The following is a 15,807-nucleotide window of genomic DNA, read 5'->3' on the forward strand; positions in this document are numbered from 1 at the left end:
TTTCTGTTGGCTATTACTTCTGCAAGAAGGGTGTCTGAGTTGCAGGCCCTTATGGCAGTAGAGCCCTTTTGATTTTCCATAAGGATAGGGTATCATTACGCACTAATCCTTCCTTTATGCCTAAAGTGGTTTCTAGTGTGGCTTTAAACCAAACTATTCATTTGCCTACTTTTTATGCAGACCCCAAAATAAAGGGGAAAAGATTTTGCACACTTTAGATGTACACAGGCAATTGCGTTATTATTTAAGCAGGACTAAGGATTTTAGGCAGTCTCAGCAGTTGTTTGTTTTGCTTTGAGTTCGCAGGGCAAGCCTGTGTCAAAACAAACTATTTCTAGGTGGATTGGGTTTTGCATTGCATTTTGTTATTCCCATCATGGCAAGGAGATTCCAGCTGGGATTAGGCCTCATTCCACTAGGGCTACTGCCACTTCAACAGCATTCCTAAGGGGTGGCAACTAAGGATATTTTGGAGGCAGCTACTTGGAGTTCAGTGCATACTTTCTCTAAGCATTATCACCTTCCTCTCTACTCTAAGTCTAGGGCTGGTTTTGCCACAGCTATTTTGCAAGGCATGTTGTCAGCTCCTGCTTCTTTATGATTTGCCAGCCTCCCTTACCTCTGCTTTGGGATTCTACCCAATAGTTAGGACTGCAGCAATGTGGAATGAAGAACATAGTACAGTTTTGTACCTACCATAAATGTAGATGTTCGAGGATCCACATTGCTGCAGTCCAATTTACCTCCCTCCTTCCCCTCTGTGTTTAGGGGTGGTTGTGTAGGTGAGGTTATATGCTGATAATTTTGTATATATTGTACATATTTTTGGTGCAGGTATATTGGGGCCTTGTCTTTTTAGGGTCTTCTGACATCTGGGGCAAGAAAAGACTGAGGATATGACGTCGGTCATGCGCATTAGTACCCTGACGTACTGACGTCAGTCTAATGCGCCCTGACCGACGTCAGCCGTATACTTTGGTATTCGGGCCGACTGGACAGCGGACTACCCAATAGTTAGGACTGCAGCAATGTGGATCCTCGAACATCTACATTTATGGTAGGTACAAAACTGTACTTTATTGCATTGTGGTTATTGTTTAAAATTTCTTATTTTTATATATATATATATATATATATATATATATATATATATATATATATATATATATATATATATTATATATCCTTATTTCTTGTAATGTTTTATTTTTTGCAGTGTTATATTTTCTTGTAATGTTTTCTATTTTGGAGCTTTTCTCCCTGGTCCTCCGCTGAAAACAGACCATTGGCCCAGTCAGACTTCCCCGGTAAAGAAATGCAAAATGAAATAAATATAATTAGCTCTTCTTGGTCATTTGTTCGCATAAGAAAAGCTGTAGAGGTCTAGACCCCTCAATTAGTCTGCAAAATGTTGGAGATGTGTTGAAGATAGAGTAAATGAAAGTGCAAAGGGTAGGGACTTCAGCTGAAGCGTGGACCTGAAGTCATATAAAAGTGCCTTTGAGTAAGATGAAGTGGAATATGGCGATAAGCATCATGCACAGCTGACATAGAATCAGTCCCGTGTGGGTCTGAATAGACGTTGTATTTGCCTAGCTGTTTTGGACAAAATGTATTGAAACCCTTCAGGACCGGAAATCAATACAGTTCTCTTGATTTTTGAGAGACTAGGTAAAACCTTAAATAGAAGTCTCTGTTCTCTAAGTGGGGAACTAGTTCTTTGACCTACATTGCCAAGAAAGATAAAAACCTGTTGCCATGGTAGGTCCTGGTAAGTGGGAAAGAAAAGGGGCAGGAAGAATGCACCATGGCTTTTTGTAAACATTTTTATGAAACCATCACATTTTAAGTTGCAAAACCAGTTCATATACATTAATCGACAAAAAATTGTAACAGTTTCCATTATTTTCACAGTATAGTACACGTGTTTGTTTTTAAAATGTTTCATTAATTCCAGCATTGCATAAATTGGTCAGTTCCTGCCACCACTTAAACTTGTCCCCTCCTCTTCCTGAGAATTATTCTCCATGTATTGTTTCCCCAATCCATTTATGTCTATTCAATTTGCTTCTATTTATCTTTAGTTTTTTTGGAAGGGTGCAAGGTCTTGAAGTATTTGGGGAGAAGATATTGTCACTTAAAGTCCAGGTGCTAGCCACTGTGAAATCTTCCTTTGTATATCAGGAGTACTACCAGATTGAATATGTTCTTCCTCCATCTGAACTTGGATTAGTAGCTCATGTGCTACTCACTGTCTGTCTTGATTACTGTAGTGCTTTTTAGCTGTGGCTGACTTCATGCAGTTAACTTTAAATGCTTTCATTGTGTGCAGAATTCTGCAGGTTGAGTAGGTCACTTGATTTTGATTGCATCACTTCTGTGATCTTGGATCTGCTGTCATTATATTTGTTGGAGAGGTCTTCATTCAAGTTCTTGCTTATTGTTTCCTTCAGAGCTTGGCTCCTGCTTACGTGAAACAGCTTATGATGCCTTACACTCCTCTTTTCCTGTTGCAGTTTGTAAAGACGCTGTATTAAGCTAAAGTAAATGCAGTTCTATTTTCATAAAAGCTGTGGTTGTAAATATTGCATCAGGGTAGAAAATGTAGGAAATGGGTAAAAGGTAATTTTACTAACTGAAAAAATTACTTTCAGTGGTAAGGCAACAAAACTGTTGAAATTGAAACTAAATATGTTCTTCCAGTATGCAAAGATTTGTAGCACTTAGATTCATTATTGTATTTGGACCAGTAGCTTGATGGACTTGACCTTCCCAAAAGCCACAAAGCTAAAAATATTTGAGAGCAAGAAAAACATCATCTACTTTTGAATCCAAATGGGAAGGACTGCCTTAGACTCTTTTGTTTAAACAGAACTCAAATTCCCGAGAGATACAGCCTCATTTCTGGATTGTGGTGCTGGAATCCATTTATAGGCAGAGCTCAAATTGGATTTCATTTTCCTTGTAGAACTATGCAACAACTTTTTGAACATCCGATACAGATGAGAATATAATTCAGTCTTTTACTATTTACATTGGTAATTCCAGATAAGCTTTTACTTAGAATTCCTCTTTATATCATATATCAGCTTAAAGCCATTTATTTTGTATTCTCTTTGTGCAGACTGATATTTTATTAGTGAGGATGTATTCATTGGAATAGTGCACTCGTAGCTATTGGCTTATGCCTTTTAAAGAGATGCTACTCAAGCTATCCAAATATTTCCTACTTAACTTATTTTAAATGTAAAAATAGTGTTTTAATATGCTGATCTACTGTAAAGACAAGGAAGATATCATTAACACTGCCTGTAAAATATTGTGTGTGTGTGTGTGTGTGTGTGTGTGTGTATGTGTGTGTGTGTGTGTGTGTGTGTGTGTGTGTGTGTGTGTGTGTGTGTGTCTACGTGAGCGAGCGTAAAATAATTGGAGTCAAGTTGCAGTTACTGATGGGAAAACTGCACGGAAATGCACTTGCTTTGTCTGGTAGTGCATAAAGTACTGGGGAGCCAGTAATTTTAAGTGTGATTTATAGATGTACAGTGTAAAGCTCACTTTTGGCTATGTTTTGACTCAGGGGTTTGCGCTTACTGTATGCTCTTAAGACTAGTTACCTTTTAGTATATAAACTGGTGATATCATTGCAGATTTAAAGCCTATACCATCCAGTATAAATTGGCAGCAGTGATGTGGATTGTTAGATCATAATTCTTATCCTTCACATATCATTTGATTTTCAACAAAAGGGATCTTATGCATGTTTGTTACATGTATTGGTTTGCAGAGATATGGATATTTTGCAGGCTGAACTTTTATAACCTGCAAAATAGATTTCTCATCAGAATGTTTATGTACCCTTGCAACCACAAGGTAAAAATACAGAAGTATACCTCATACCTCACAAAGCTGTTAATTTATTTCTGTGTTGGAAAGAGTAGTTAGGAAACGAGCATTATGGCATATGAAAGAATGTCACTGTCACAGCTGACTAAAGTATGCAAACTGAAAGGATACCAATATGCAGGTATGACCAAGAAAGAGATGATACCATGAATGCAACTAAGATCCAGCTCACTGAATCAAGCAACAGCCTGGTAGCAGCTGTGAAGACAGAGACTGCAACAGTGCAACTCATTTTATCCCCAGATGACCCTAAAATGTGGAATGAACTGAAAAAAATATAACTGGAAATGAAATGCCTGGAGTTCAAGGCAGCTGAGAGAATGAATAGAGAGAGAATGACAACAGAGAGACAGGTTGAAAGCTGCAGAGAAGGGGAAAGAATAAGAAGAAAAAGAAAAGCAGTGACATCTTGAGTGGCCCTTCATCAAAGGCATAGGAATAATAGGGCGAAAAAAAACCCTGGATACCAAGATTGTTTTCCTCACTATAAAGAGGAATGGCTTTGATATTTTCATTTAAGCATTTGAATATGTTTGCAGTCAGTACCAAACAGACCATGGGCAAAGCATGAGGTTTATAATGCCTGTGCTAATCAGCAAGACAATGCACGTATTACATAAGAGGATTGACACAGGTTGTTGTAATTATGGCAGCAGTGATGTGGATTGTTAGATCATAACCCTTATCCTTCACATATAATTTGATTTTCAACAAAAGGGATCATATGCATGTTTATTACATGTATTGGTTTCCAGAGATATGAATATTTTGCAGGCTGAACTTTTATAACCTGCAAAATAGATTTCTCATCAGAATGTCTATGTACCCTTGTATTGTTTTAAACTTTGTAGTGAAGCTTACAGGAAAAGATTTAGATAGCATTGGAGAACGTGTCTGTGATGTCATTTCAGAAATCATTTACCTGAAGAGGTGGGTGAGTGGATGTCAAGTTACTACTTTTGAAATGTTGGAAAGCATGATAAGGAAGGTAGCACTCACCACTTTGTCTGAGGATATGAGGATCTAGTTAACATATCAGTATTCTAACACTACAGAAGAAATGGGCAGACAAGGTGTCGTATATTGAGCCAGCAGACATAGCCGCAGAAGAAGGAAGTACCCAATACTAAAAATGGGCATTAAGGAACCCATGTTGGCAGTCTAAATCTGTATAGACAAAGTGGTAAACCACTGGCTGGAGTACGTGTCAAAATCTTGGATTGAAGTGTGTCTAATATAACTAAATAGGGCTTGAACCTTCCATATGTCCACAGTAATGGGGAGGAACAAAGGCCACATAAGAGCAACTAACAGAGGTAGCACCACATTGGTTGGCTAGTAATTGCAACTGCCCCAGGTCATCATAAGGTCTATAACCTACAGTGGTAGAAGGTAAAGAAAACAGTACAAAGAGGGATAATGCATCAGATAAGATTATTGTTAAACCTGTAGGTGTTAGGAATGTTATTGTCATGGCAGCTCACTTTATGTAGGGCCATCTGTGAGAGACATTTTTCAGGTGCCATTGACCAAAGTTAATTTGGAAAGAGAAGGGACTGTAAGACAAGCAGGTGGTAGCATTTGATGATATTAGAGCAGATGCTTTATTAGGTAATCCTTTTGATGGTACAGTATGTTTTGTATATTTAGTTACACTCAAACAGACTTGGAGACAATCAGTTGGGAAAAGTGTCAAGTGAGAGACCTAGCCAATACCCATGACTGCAGTATGTGCTCATAATGTGGCTACTTCAGAGATGAAGCTGAAGCACAACCTTCTGAAGGTTCCATTGACTTCTTTTAAAAGGGGTTACTTCAGTGGAAGAGAACATTTGTAGCAGTAATTCAAACACTGAGCTGTAGTTGTCAAAACCTCTGGTCTCCCATTGGAATGGGAACTGACAAGGATCCCGAAGGGTGAGTTGAGGCAGGCACAACCCTCAGATCCCACTTTACAAAACTCAGGAAAGATAATCAATGGGAATATGTATATATACTGGAACTATTGGTGAAGGGTCTGGTTGGGAAAATGGTGGGGCACACAGTAGTTCCAAGAGCCTATTGACAAGCTTTTCTAACCATAGCCCAGAAATACTCCTTTTGTACACAAAAAAGGGCTTCTGCAGGATTATCATTGGCCAGGGATAGCAAAGAATTTGAGAAGGCAGTGAAGAACTTTTGGGCAGTGTTTGAAATGTGGTGAGGTGGAGAATAAAGCGTTAGCAAAGCATGTTTCTGTAAACTGAGCCACCCTTTTACATTCAGGGTTATAGATAATATTAAACTTGAGGAAAGGGGAGGTCCCTCATCTGTAAGGTTGAAGCAACGAGAATTAATTTGGCAAATACAGATGAATGCCTATAACCAACCAGGGTTAAATGACCTGTGTTCCATTTATTGTATGTTGAAACTAAAAAGCTTGGAAAGATGAATTATTTAGGTTAAAATATATTTTTATATGTATTTCTTTATATTGTATATACTTTTTGTCATGTAACAGTGATTGGTATTTTTAAATAGTTAATTAATGGGTGGTCGTTGTGGGTTTCCAGTGATCATGTGATTTAAAGAGGGATATTTGTTTCTTGAAGCATCTGCAATGAGTCTGTCTGAAGAAGTTCTTTCAGTGTAATGAACGAAAGAGCTTATTTTACTTTGTTTTTGATATTAAATTAGTGTTTTGGTTATTTCTGCCTTTGCCATTTTTTCGTTTTTCAGAGTACTTTACCCAGACCTGTGGAACTCAGTAATGTGAGAGTGTTCAATCTCGCCTTTGTTCTTACACATGGGTTCGGAGCCGATCCTTGGCTCCGTGCCGGCCGACTGCAAGCTCTGCATCGAGAAGAAGCTCGAGGACATCTAATACCCACAATCCCCCTCTGCCTTTACCTCAGATCTAGTTTGCCGCTGCTGCATACGCATCGCTGGAGACTAGCTCGAGGCTTTGACAGATAAGAATTTATCTATTCTGTTTAGATTTTTCAAAAAAACTACTTAAATCTAGTCATTTAAAGTTAGAGTAAGGTGTGTGAGTGCATTCAGAATTCTCGGTTCCTTAGATTAGTTACCTAGTTTAACTAAAGGGTACAGAGTTTTTCGGGGCCTACCACCCCTACTTGGATTACTTTTGACTAAGAAATTGTTGTAGTCTGCTTTCTTAAGAAATTGACTTCTATTACCGGATTTGACTTTTTTCACTGGAGTTGACTTTTACTGGACTGGACTGTCTCTTTCTCTTGGTATTATGTCAGAGAAATTAAAATCTGGCTTCAAACGTTGTCAGTGTGGCCAAAAGATGTCGGTCACAGACAACCACAGTTCCTGTGTCTACTGTCTTGGCCCTCTCCACTTACAAGAGGACTGCTCTATTTGTCACTCTTTTAGTGGGAGGGTCATGACAGATAGGCGCAGGAAACTGATGGACAGAGGATTGCTGAAACCCTCTTTCCAGGAGGCTCTGGATGCTTCAGACCAGGCATCCAAGTCTTCGAAGGGGTCAAAGGCGTCGGAGCCAAAGTCATCGGCTCCGAGCTCATCGGGTCTAGTTAGATCACCGGTTCCACAGACTTCGGGGCCGAGTGTTCAACTGTTGGCAGTTTCCGAGCCTCGAGTCTTGGAACCGGTGACGGAGCTCCCTCCACCGACTCTGCTGAGGTCGGCTCCGTCTTCGATCCCTTCGACTCGTTCTTCTAGGCCCCTCTCCGACACCGATGTGGACCGTGTGGTGCAGAAACTGATGGAGCATACGGCCCTATCTAAGCTTATCTCGGTCTCCTCTCAGTTGATGTCGAGACTTGAAGGCCTGCCACTATCTCCACCTGTTCCTCCTCCGAGACCTGTCCAGTCTTCGGAGCCAGAAGAAGCTGAACTGATGATTGTGGAGCCCTCGGTGCCAGAACCGTCTTTTTCTCGGTCGGCACCGTTCACCTCGACTCCATCCGATCCGGTACCGGAGTCTCGGGCCGAAGATCCGTCCTTGGTTCCGGGACCGAGAGTCGGACCGATGTTTCGTTCCGCGCCTCTCGGGCCTCGCACGGATCGATTCGGTTCCGCCTCGGGTCGGTGCCTTCGGCTCCTGTTTCGGGATTCTTCCCATTTCTTCGAACCGGAGATACCTCAACTCGGGACCCGGGGCCTTCGACCTCATGAGGAAGGTGTTGTCTACCCAGACAACCACATCAGCAGGTACAGCTTCTCCTCCCCACAAAGGACCGTTATCCTCCTCTGCACCCACGGCCACGTCCAAGCGTCGGGCACCAGTGTCTCAGCCACCCCTGGAGGGTGTCCCCTCTTCCTCGGAGGCTTCTTCGGATGCTCCCCACGAAGAAGTTCCTAGGAAAAGACTGTGTAAGAGGAGACACTTGGATTCTCCACAAGAATCCTTGACATCTGATACTGACTTAGATGAGTCAGAAGGGTCCCCTAAGTCACCTTCAGAGGATGTCTCTTTTCTGACATCTTGGAGATCGTAAAACAGAGAGGTGAGTGGGAAGCGCTGGGCGCTTCTGAGGATGAGTCAGTTTTGCTGAAGGCATTTGGTGCCCGTCCTTCCTCCTCCTGGGTCACTCCGCCCTTTGATGAGTTAATGGAATTGATTGCTCGAAGGGCGTGGGAGACTCCTGACACAGTGGAACCAGTCCCTAGGAAGCCGAATAAGTACATCACAGCACCACAGGACAAAGCTTACCTCACCAAAGGAGTTCCAGTAGACGCCATGGTGGTGGCAGCGGCCACGAAAAAGGAGATGTCGGAGTCTTCCTCATCTGTCCATCCGCCTAACAAAGATTCTAGGACCATGGACAGATACGGGAAGCACATTTTCAGTTCAGCGGCTTTCTCTATGCGTTCCCTGAACTACTTGACTCATTTTACACGTTTACAGAGGGATCTAGTCAAAGAGTTGGGAGATACCCTCCAGGGTGCTACAGATGCCGCTGTCTCAGAGAAAGTTACAGCGCATCTCAACACCCTTACGTCCATTGTGAACTCGTCCATGAGGCTGATATCCTATGCAGCCGAAGGATCGAGTAGGGCAGCGGCTTCAGCGATTGCTCTTCGTAGGCAATCCTGGATGCGCTTATGTTCATTTGCGGAAGCCTTCAAGTCTTCCTTTACTAACGCCCCATTTGACGGAGCCACACTTTTGGCCCTAAAGTAAAGGAGACCCTTACCCGGTGTGAACAGGAGGGAAAGACTCTGTCTGCTGTCGGAGTCCGTTTTCCACCCCTTCCAGACCGCACCCCAAAGGGCAACGTGGTGGGAAAATGTGGTTTCGAAAACCCCAAGGATCTTTCCCAAACACACAGGGTGATGCCCCCTCTAGAGGCAGAGGGGGGGGCAGAGGTGGAAGACGCCGCCCTGGCGGCAGAGGGGGTCCGCAAAACCAAGGTGACAGGGATAACCTCCCTGGCAAACCTTTTCAGCACTCCTGAGAGGAGGCCCGACTGTCCTGCTCTGGAGGCAGTCGGGGGTCGCTTAGCTTTATACCCTCAGGCCTGGCAAAACCTTTCTTCAGACAATTGGGTAAAAAGCGTTGTTACCAGAGGTTACAAAATCCCATTTCTATCCACCCCCATTCCAAAAAGAAAACTCCCAGATGTACCACCCCATCTGCGAGAGCCAGCAGCTACAGAAATTTCAAAGCTGCTAGAAAAAAGTCATCCAACCAGTCCCAGCGGACCAAATAGGATTCGAACTTACTCAAGGTTCTTTTAGTTCCAAAGAAAACGGGACTGGAGGCCAATTCTGGACCTAAGCCATCTCAACACCTTTGTCAAGAAGGAAAAGTTCAATGGTCACGCTTCAATCGATCCTTCCATTCTTACAGAAGGACGACTGGATGTGCTCAATAGATCTGAAGGACGATACTACCACATCAAAATGGCCAGGGCGTCCAGGGATCATTTGCGCTTCCGGCTGGGAGCCAGTCACTATCAGTTTCGAGCCCTGCCCTTTGGTCTGACCACAGCCCCCAGGGTCTTCACCAAATGCATGGCAGTGGTAGCGTCTCATCTGAGGCGCCTAGGATTCCAGGTGTTTCCGTATCTGGACGACTGGCTCCTGTCTGCCACCACCAGGCCAACTGATACAAGCCAGGGATTACACCCTACAACTTTGTACACACCTTGGCATTTCAGTAAATTTCGAAAAATCGTTGCTACAGCCATCACAGCATATCTTATTCATAGGAGCGGAATTAGATACGCGTCAGTTAGTTCTAAAACTTCCTACAGAAAGAATAGTAGCACTTCAATTCAACATTTCCCTTCTGCTGTCGTCCAGAAAATCTCCGCAAAATTGTTCTGAAAGTCTTGGGTCTCATGGCAGCTTCTCTCATTGCGATACCATTGGGAAGACTGCACATGAGAGTGCAATGGCTTCTGTTTGCACAATGGTCATTCCAACAACTTCCACTGACTCACGAAATATTGATAACGAAAACATGCAAATCACACCTAATGTGGTGGTTACAGACTTGCAACCTATCCAGCGGAAGACCATTTGTGCTACCCGCACCTTCTGCGACGATAACCACGGACGCTTCCCTGATAGGGTGGGGGGGCATCTTTCAGGGACAGACAGTCCAAGGCGAATGGACCAATCTGGAGTACAATCTGCACATCAATGTTCTGGAGTTGAGGGCAGTGTTTTTGGCGTTGCAACACTTTGCTCCCCTTCTTCCTCCAGGGACCATTGCAGTTCAGACAGACAACATGTCCGTAGTCTGGTACATAAACAAGCAAGGGGGAACCAGGTCTTACCAATTATGCAGAGAGGCCATGAGAATTTGGCAATGGGCAGAGTCCACCGTCGCTTTCTGATCGCAACGCACATCCCGGGTCATCCAACGCCATAGCCGACAGGCTGAGCAGGGCAATACTATTGCCTCATGAGTGGTCCCTCAAACAGTCAGTTGCGAAGGATTTTTCGCAAATGGGGCCAGCCTTCCTGCGATCTGTTTGCCTCCAATGAACGCCAAATGCAGGAGCTACTTTGCCCTATTACCCTCCAGGGAAGTCCCCAGGGACGCTGGTGCACGATTGGCCCCGGTCTCCTATATGCTATTCCTCCATTTCCCTGATTGCAAAGTTTCTACAGAAAGCCAACAACCTTCAGAGGACGATTATTCTCATTGCCCGTTCTGGCCTCGTCAAATTTGGTTCCCTTTCTATTGCATCACCGCATTCGGGGACCTTGGATGCTGGACCCAGAGCCAGATCTACTGACTCACTCGTCAGGAGTTCCTCACCCTTCTCTAGAATCTCTCCACCTAGCAGCTTGGCTGCTCCGCTTCCCTTTTAGCCAGGTCAGTTCCCCTTACATCGGCAGTTCAAGATATTTTAGTAGCTTCTCATAAAGCTTCCACTACAAAGACTTACACCAGTAAGTGGAAACGTTTTGTCTTTGGGGAATCACATCATTTGGACCCTGTTACAGCTCCATTAAACAAGGTTTTAGAGTTCTTGACTGAATTATTTCATGAAGGAGCTTCCCCGGCTACTTTAAGAGTGCAGTTAGCTGCCGTTTCTAACTATCATGTAGAAGAATGTGGTGCGCCTATTATGGCTCACAGACTTTGTAAAGCCTTTTTAAAAGGTTCTTTTCATATCAGACCACCAGTCAGAAGTCCGACATCACCGTGGAATTTAAACTTGTTGCTCTCTAAATTGATGTTGCCACCTTTTGAACCAGCTTCAAGTTGCACATTGAAATTTTTGTCATGGAAAACTTTATTTCTAGTGGCCATTACATCTGCTAGACGAGTGTCTGAGCTTCAGGCCCTTTCGGTCAAACATCCTTATTTAATATTTCATTCCGACAGAGTATCCCTACACACTAATCCATCCTTTCTTCCCAAAGTTTGTTCTTCTAATAATATTAATCAGTCCATTGAATTACCCACCTTCTTTAAAAACCACTCTAATAGATTGGAGTATATGTTGCACAAACTGGACGTCCATAGACAACTCAGATTTTATTTGGATAGGACAAAAGATCACAGGAAATCTGATCAACTATTTGTAGCTTTTGCTGACAGCAGAAAGGGTCTTGCAGTTACAAAATGAACTCTTTCTAAATGGTTAACTGACTGTATCACATATGTTTATGAATCCTCTGACCAAACATTATCAGCAAAACCCAGAGGACATTCTACCAGATCAGTGTCTACATCTTTGGCTCACGCAGCTCGCTTACCTTTAGACACTATTTGTGCGGCTGCTACTTGGGCTAAACCACATACATTTATCTCTCATTACAAAGTGGACAGGGTTTCTAGGGATAGGGCAACCTTTGGTTCCACTGTGCTCAAGAACGTTCTCCCTTGAGTTCCTCAGGATCATGGAGCTAGGACGCTACCGTGTGTAAGAACAAAGGCGAGATTGAACACTCTCACATAAAGAAGTTATGTCCTTACCATAACGCTCCATGTGGAGTGTTCATCTCGCCTGGTTATTACACTCCCACCCTTCCCACCCTTAGGAAGAACGTTCGATTTGGTGCCTGGTCTGGAGTATTCTCCTTCTGCTGTTGCAGTATTGCTGTTACTATCATACTCTGGGTATGTTTGTATATATGTACTTTTATGTATATAGTTGGCATGTGTGCGTGCTTTATGTTTGGTTTGCTTGCAAACTAGATCTGAGGTAAAGGCAGAGGGGGATTGTGGGTATTAGATGTCCTCAAGCTTCTTCTCGATGCAGAGCTTGCAGTCGGCCGGCACGGAGCCGAGGATCGGCTCCGAACCCATGTGTAATAACCAAGGCGAGATGAACACTCCACATGGAACGTTATGGTAAGGACATAACTTCTTTTTTTGTTGTCTTCAGGCTTATTTTATATGTGGTAGAAAGTATAAATAGTACTACTTTTGAATTGTTTTTTTTTTTTTTTTTTTGAGTTCATAAAGTGCTTGGGATTAAACACTGTTATTAATAAATTATAATAAGCATATTCTTAGCCAAACCAAAGGTGTGGATTAACCATTTAAGGACATATAATACTTTATGGCTAAGACAGATATCAGTATTTTGGAGATGGATATGATGAGTTTACAGTGCATGGATATAATGAGGTCATAGTACACATAAATATTATCAAATAAGAGGCTTCTTCATCCCCACCAAAGGAAAAACATAATCAAATATTTGGCTGTTCTACAAATTGACTGAGGTCAGATTTGATCAGGTTATGCCATCCCAATCTCATGCTTCCATTGCACCTAACCCTTACTATTTTTGAAGTGTGTCTCATTGCAGTGTATGTAGTGTAGCATTGCTGTTCATATTAGACTGTTTTGCTATGTATTGTTTATTATGTTGGGACAAAACCAACCCACATGTGTAGTGCAGATGGACTTTATCCCTATGCAGAAATATTATTTTGAATGAATGAACTTCTTTTAAACACCTTTATCAAATTATCTCTTAAGACATAGGCAAACATACAATAACAGAAAAGAAAGCAAAATTAACATTTTTTCAGTAACACACATTATACATTCCACATCATCATTTTGTAATTGTCATCAGTCCAACATTACATAAATTGTTGAATTCCTGCCTTCCCTTAAACCTCACTCCTCCACCTCCTCCTGAACATTATAATGCATGTATTGTTCCCACAATTTCCATATATTTCTATGTAATTTGCTCTTTCCATTTTATAAAGGTTCGTGTTCTAGTTCTTATACCTCTTTTATAATATTCAAAACTTCGAATAGAGTTAGTTCAGACTTTGATTTCCATTTTCTAGTAATTGCTTTTTTAGCAGCCAACAGAATTAAATTAAACTTAATTTTAATGAATGAATTTTGATCAGTTGTGATGAGAGAATTGATCCTTGATTATCGGTATGTTGGTTCATAAAGCATGATATTTGTTAATAATCATAATTTGTGACAGTCAATTGGAAAAGACAGAAACGTAATGCCTTGTGAATTATTTCATGATGTTTAAATGGAGAAGATTGTTTAATTAATAGTTCTTTCAAACAAGGTTTCAGTATCAGCCAGTTTTCTTTTTTTTTGCCCCAAGAGTATTCGTTGCTGAACAGTTTTTGTATTTTGTGAGGGACGGCTGCATTCCTTTTTATATAACTTTATGTATTTATTTATTGACATTTGATTACCAGGAAGGTCCAACTGGGTAGTAGTCCATTTTCAGAGGAGGCATGGGGAGAAAAGCTCGAAAGTATTACAAAACATTTTAAGAACAATAATTTTACAATTTTCAAAAATAATACCCAAAACATCTACAGTTTAACTAATTATACCAAATTAGAAATAATATGAAAACATTGGTTAAGAACAGAAACAGATTATATGAAGAAGATTTAATATTTAGAGAAATTTTAGCCAGTTTATGGAGAAATAAATGGTAAATTTGTATAATACAAACAGGAATTGCAGTGTGAAGTGAGAGAAATGCAGACTCTAACCTGATATTCTGTCTTATTACATAGTACAGAAAGTATACAGTTGCTAGAAATTATATCTGCTTTCTGTGGTATAGGTTTCAGATATTGTTTTATACTCCTGTTTACTTCCCCTTCACTGTCTAGATGAATGTAGTGTAACCCTGTGGTATTTGGTTTCATTTGGGCACGCCTAATCTGGAATCTCATCTCCATTTTAGAACCTTTGAGAAAGGTTTGCCAGTCAGAGCAGTCCAGATTTGATCACTACTGCAGGTATAACTCTGTGGGAAATTCAAGATTATTGCTGGGAGCAGACTATGCAATACATATCTTGGGTAGAAGGACTACTGCAACTTCTAGAATTGGTAACATTTATGATTTCAGTAAGTACATGGACAACCAAGGTCATGGTCATAATTTACGATGCCAGCATAATGTAGACTGGCTCTCATCGCAGATTGAAGATTGCTCAAGGTAAGTAATATCCAGTATGTTATTTAGACCATCTACCTCAATAGTGAAGTGAACCGAGTCAACAAGTATATAATCAAACCAAGTATATTAGTCCTTCATGAATGATCTTCAGAAATGTATTTTTTGCCCGTGTAACATTTTATCCTCTGTTTTGAATTGTAACTTTTTCATTTGTATCATTTCTTCTAGACTGGTTATGTACATTGAAAGAGATATCCGGAAAGCCACACCAGGAAAGGAACAACAAAGCCACTGTGAATACCTGTCAAAATGCCTCGATCTACTGATTAGCCACATTGTAAATGACCTACCTGGATTTTTAGGTGAGGTGACCTTTAATTGAAGGTACATTGCAGCTGAAACATTTAGAGATTCTGTTTTTAGTCTTTAATTGCTGCTGATTCCATGACTTCAAAGGTGCAGTTATTATTTTAGATACCTAAACTCCCTATTTTTTATTAAAAATAAAATAAGCTCACTTTCTACAAAGATGAAAAATGAAATGGTGTACTATTTACATTCTAGTTAACAATGCACTCATGAACACTGCAAATGCAGAAATAGTAAACAGTTTTGCAGATCAAAAGCTTTGCTGTTCTTGTTTTTAAAATGGGTGCCAAATATGTGATTACAACTTGATTAAAGATCATATTCAAAGCAGCAAATGAATACTATAAATAGCCTTACCGGTTTCCCATATGTAATGTCAGGCTAGTGATCAATAATATGTTATGAAACAGAACCTTCCACAAAATGATTTTAGCATAAAGCAAACCTAAAAGTCTTGCAAAACTCAGAAACTGAGCAATGAACATTTGCCATTGGATTCTCTTCACTGAGATGTTTGTATCACTTTGATGATGCCTTTTGTCCACTGAGCACAAAGTAGAAAATCTTCTTATCCCTAATGGTTATTCCATCTCCCCAAAATATGTGAGACTGCAAGGTATTACAGTTTATAAAACAATTCTAAAGCAGTTAACTTTCTGTTGGACTGTTAATTTATTTAATAGT

At 41.1% G+C, this 15,807-nt stretch overlaps 1 protein-coding gene across 1 annotated transcript in view; it reads left to right on the top strand.

Annotated features, from left to right (window-relative positions):
• ULK4 (unc-51 like kinase 4) overlaps window positions 1–15,807 on the top strand; it is a 4,087,308-nt gene that overhangs the window by 1,939,399 nt on the left and 2,132,102 nt on the right. The window contains exon 23 of the mRNA XM_044064733.1: window positions 14,983–15,116. Within this exon, the coding sequence (XP_043920668.1) occupies window positions 14,983–15,116 (134 nt within the window). The remainder of the gene's footprint in view (window positions 1–14,982; window positions 15,117–15,807) is intronic.

The sequence above is a fragment of the Protopterus annectens genome, chromosome 3.part0, assembly GCF_019279795.1.
Source record: "Protopterus annectens isolate FY-2018-M chromosome 3.part0, PAN1.0, whole genome shotgun sequence".
NCBI lineage: Eukaryota > Metazoa > Chordata > Ceratodontiformes > Protopteridae > Protopterus > Protopterus annectens.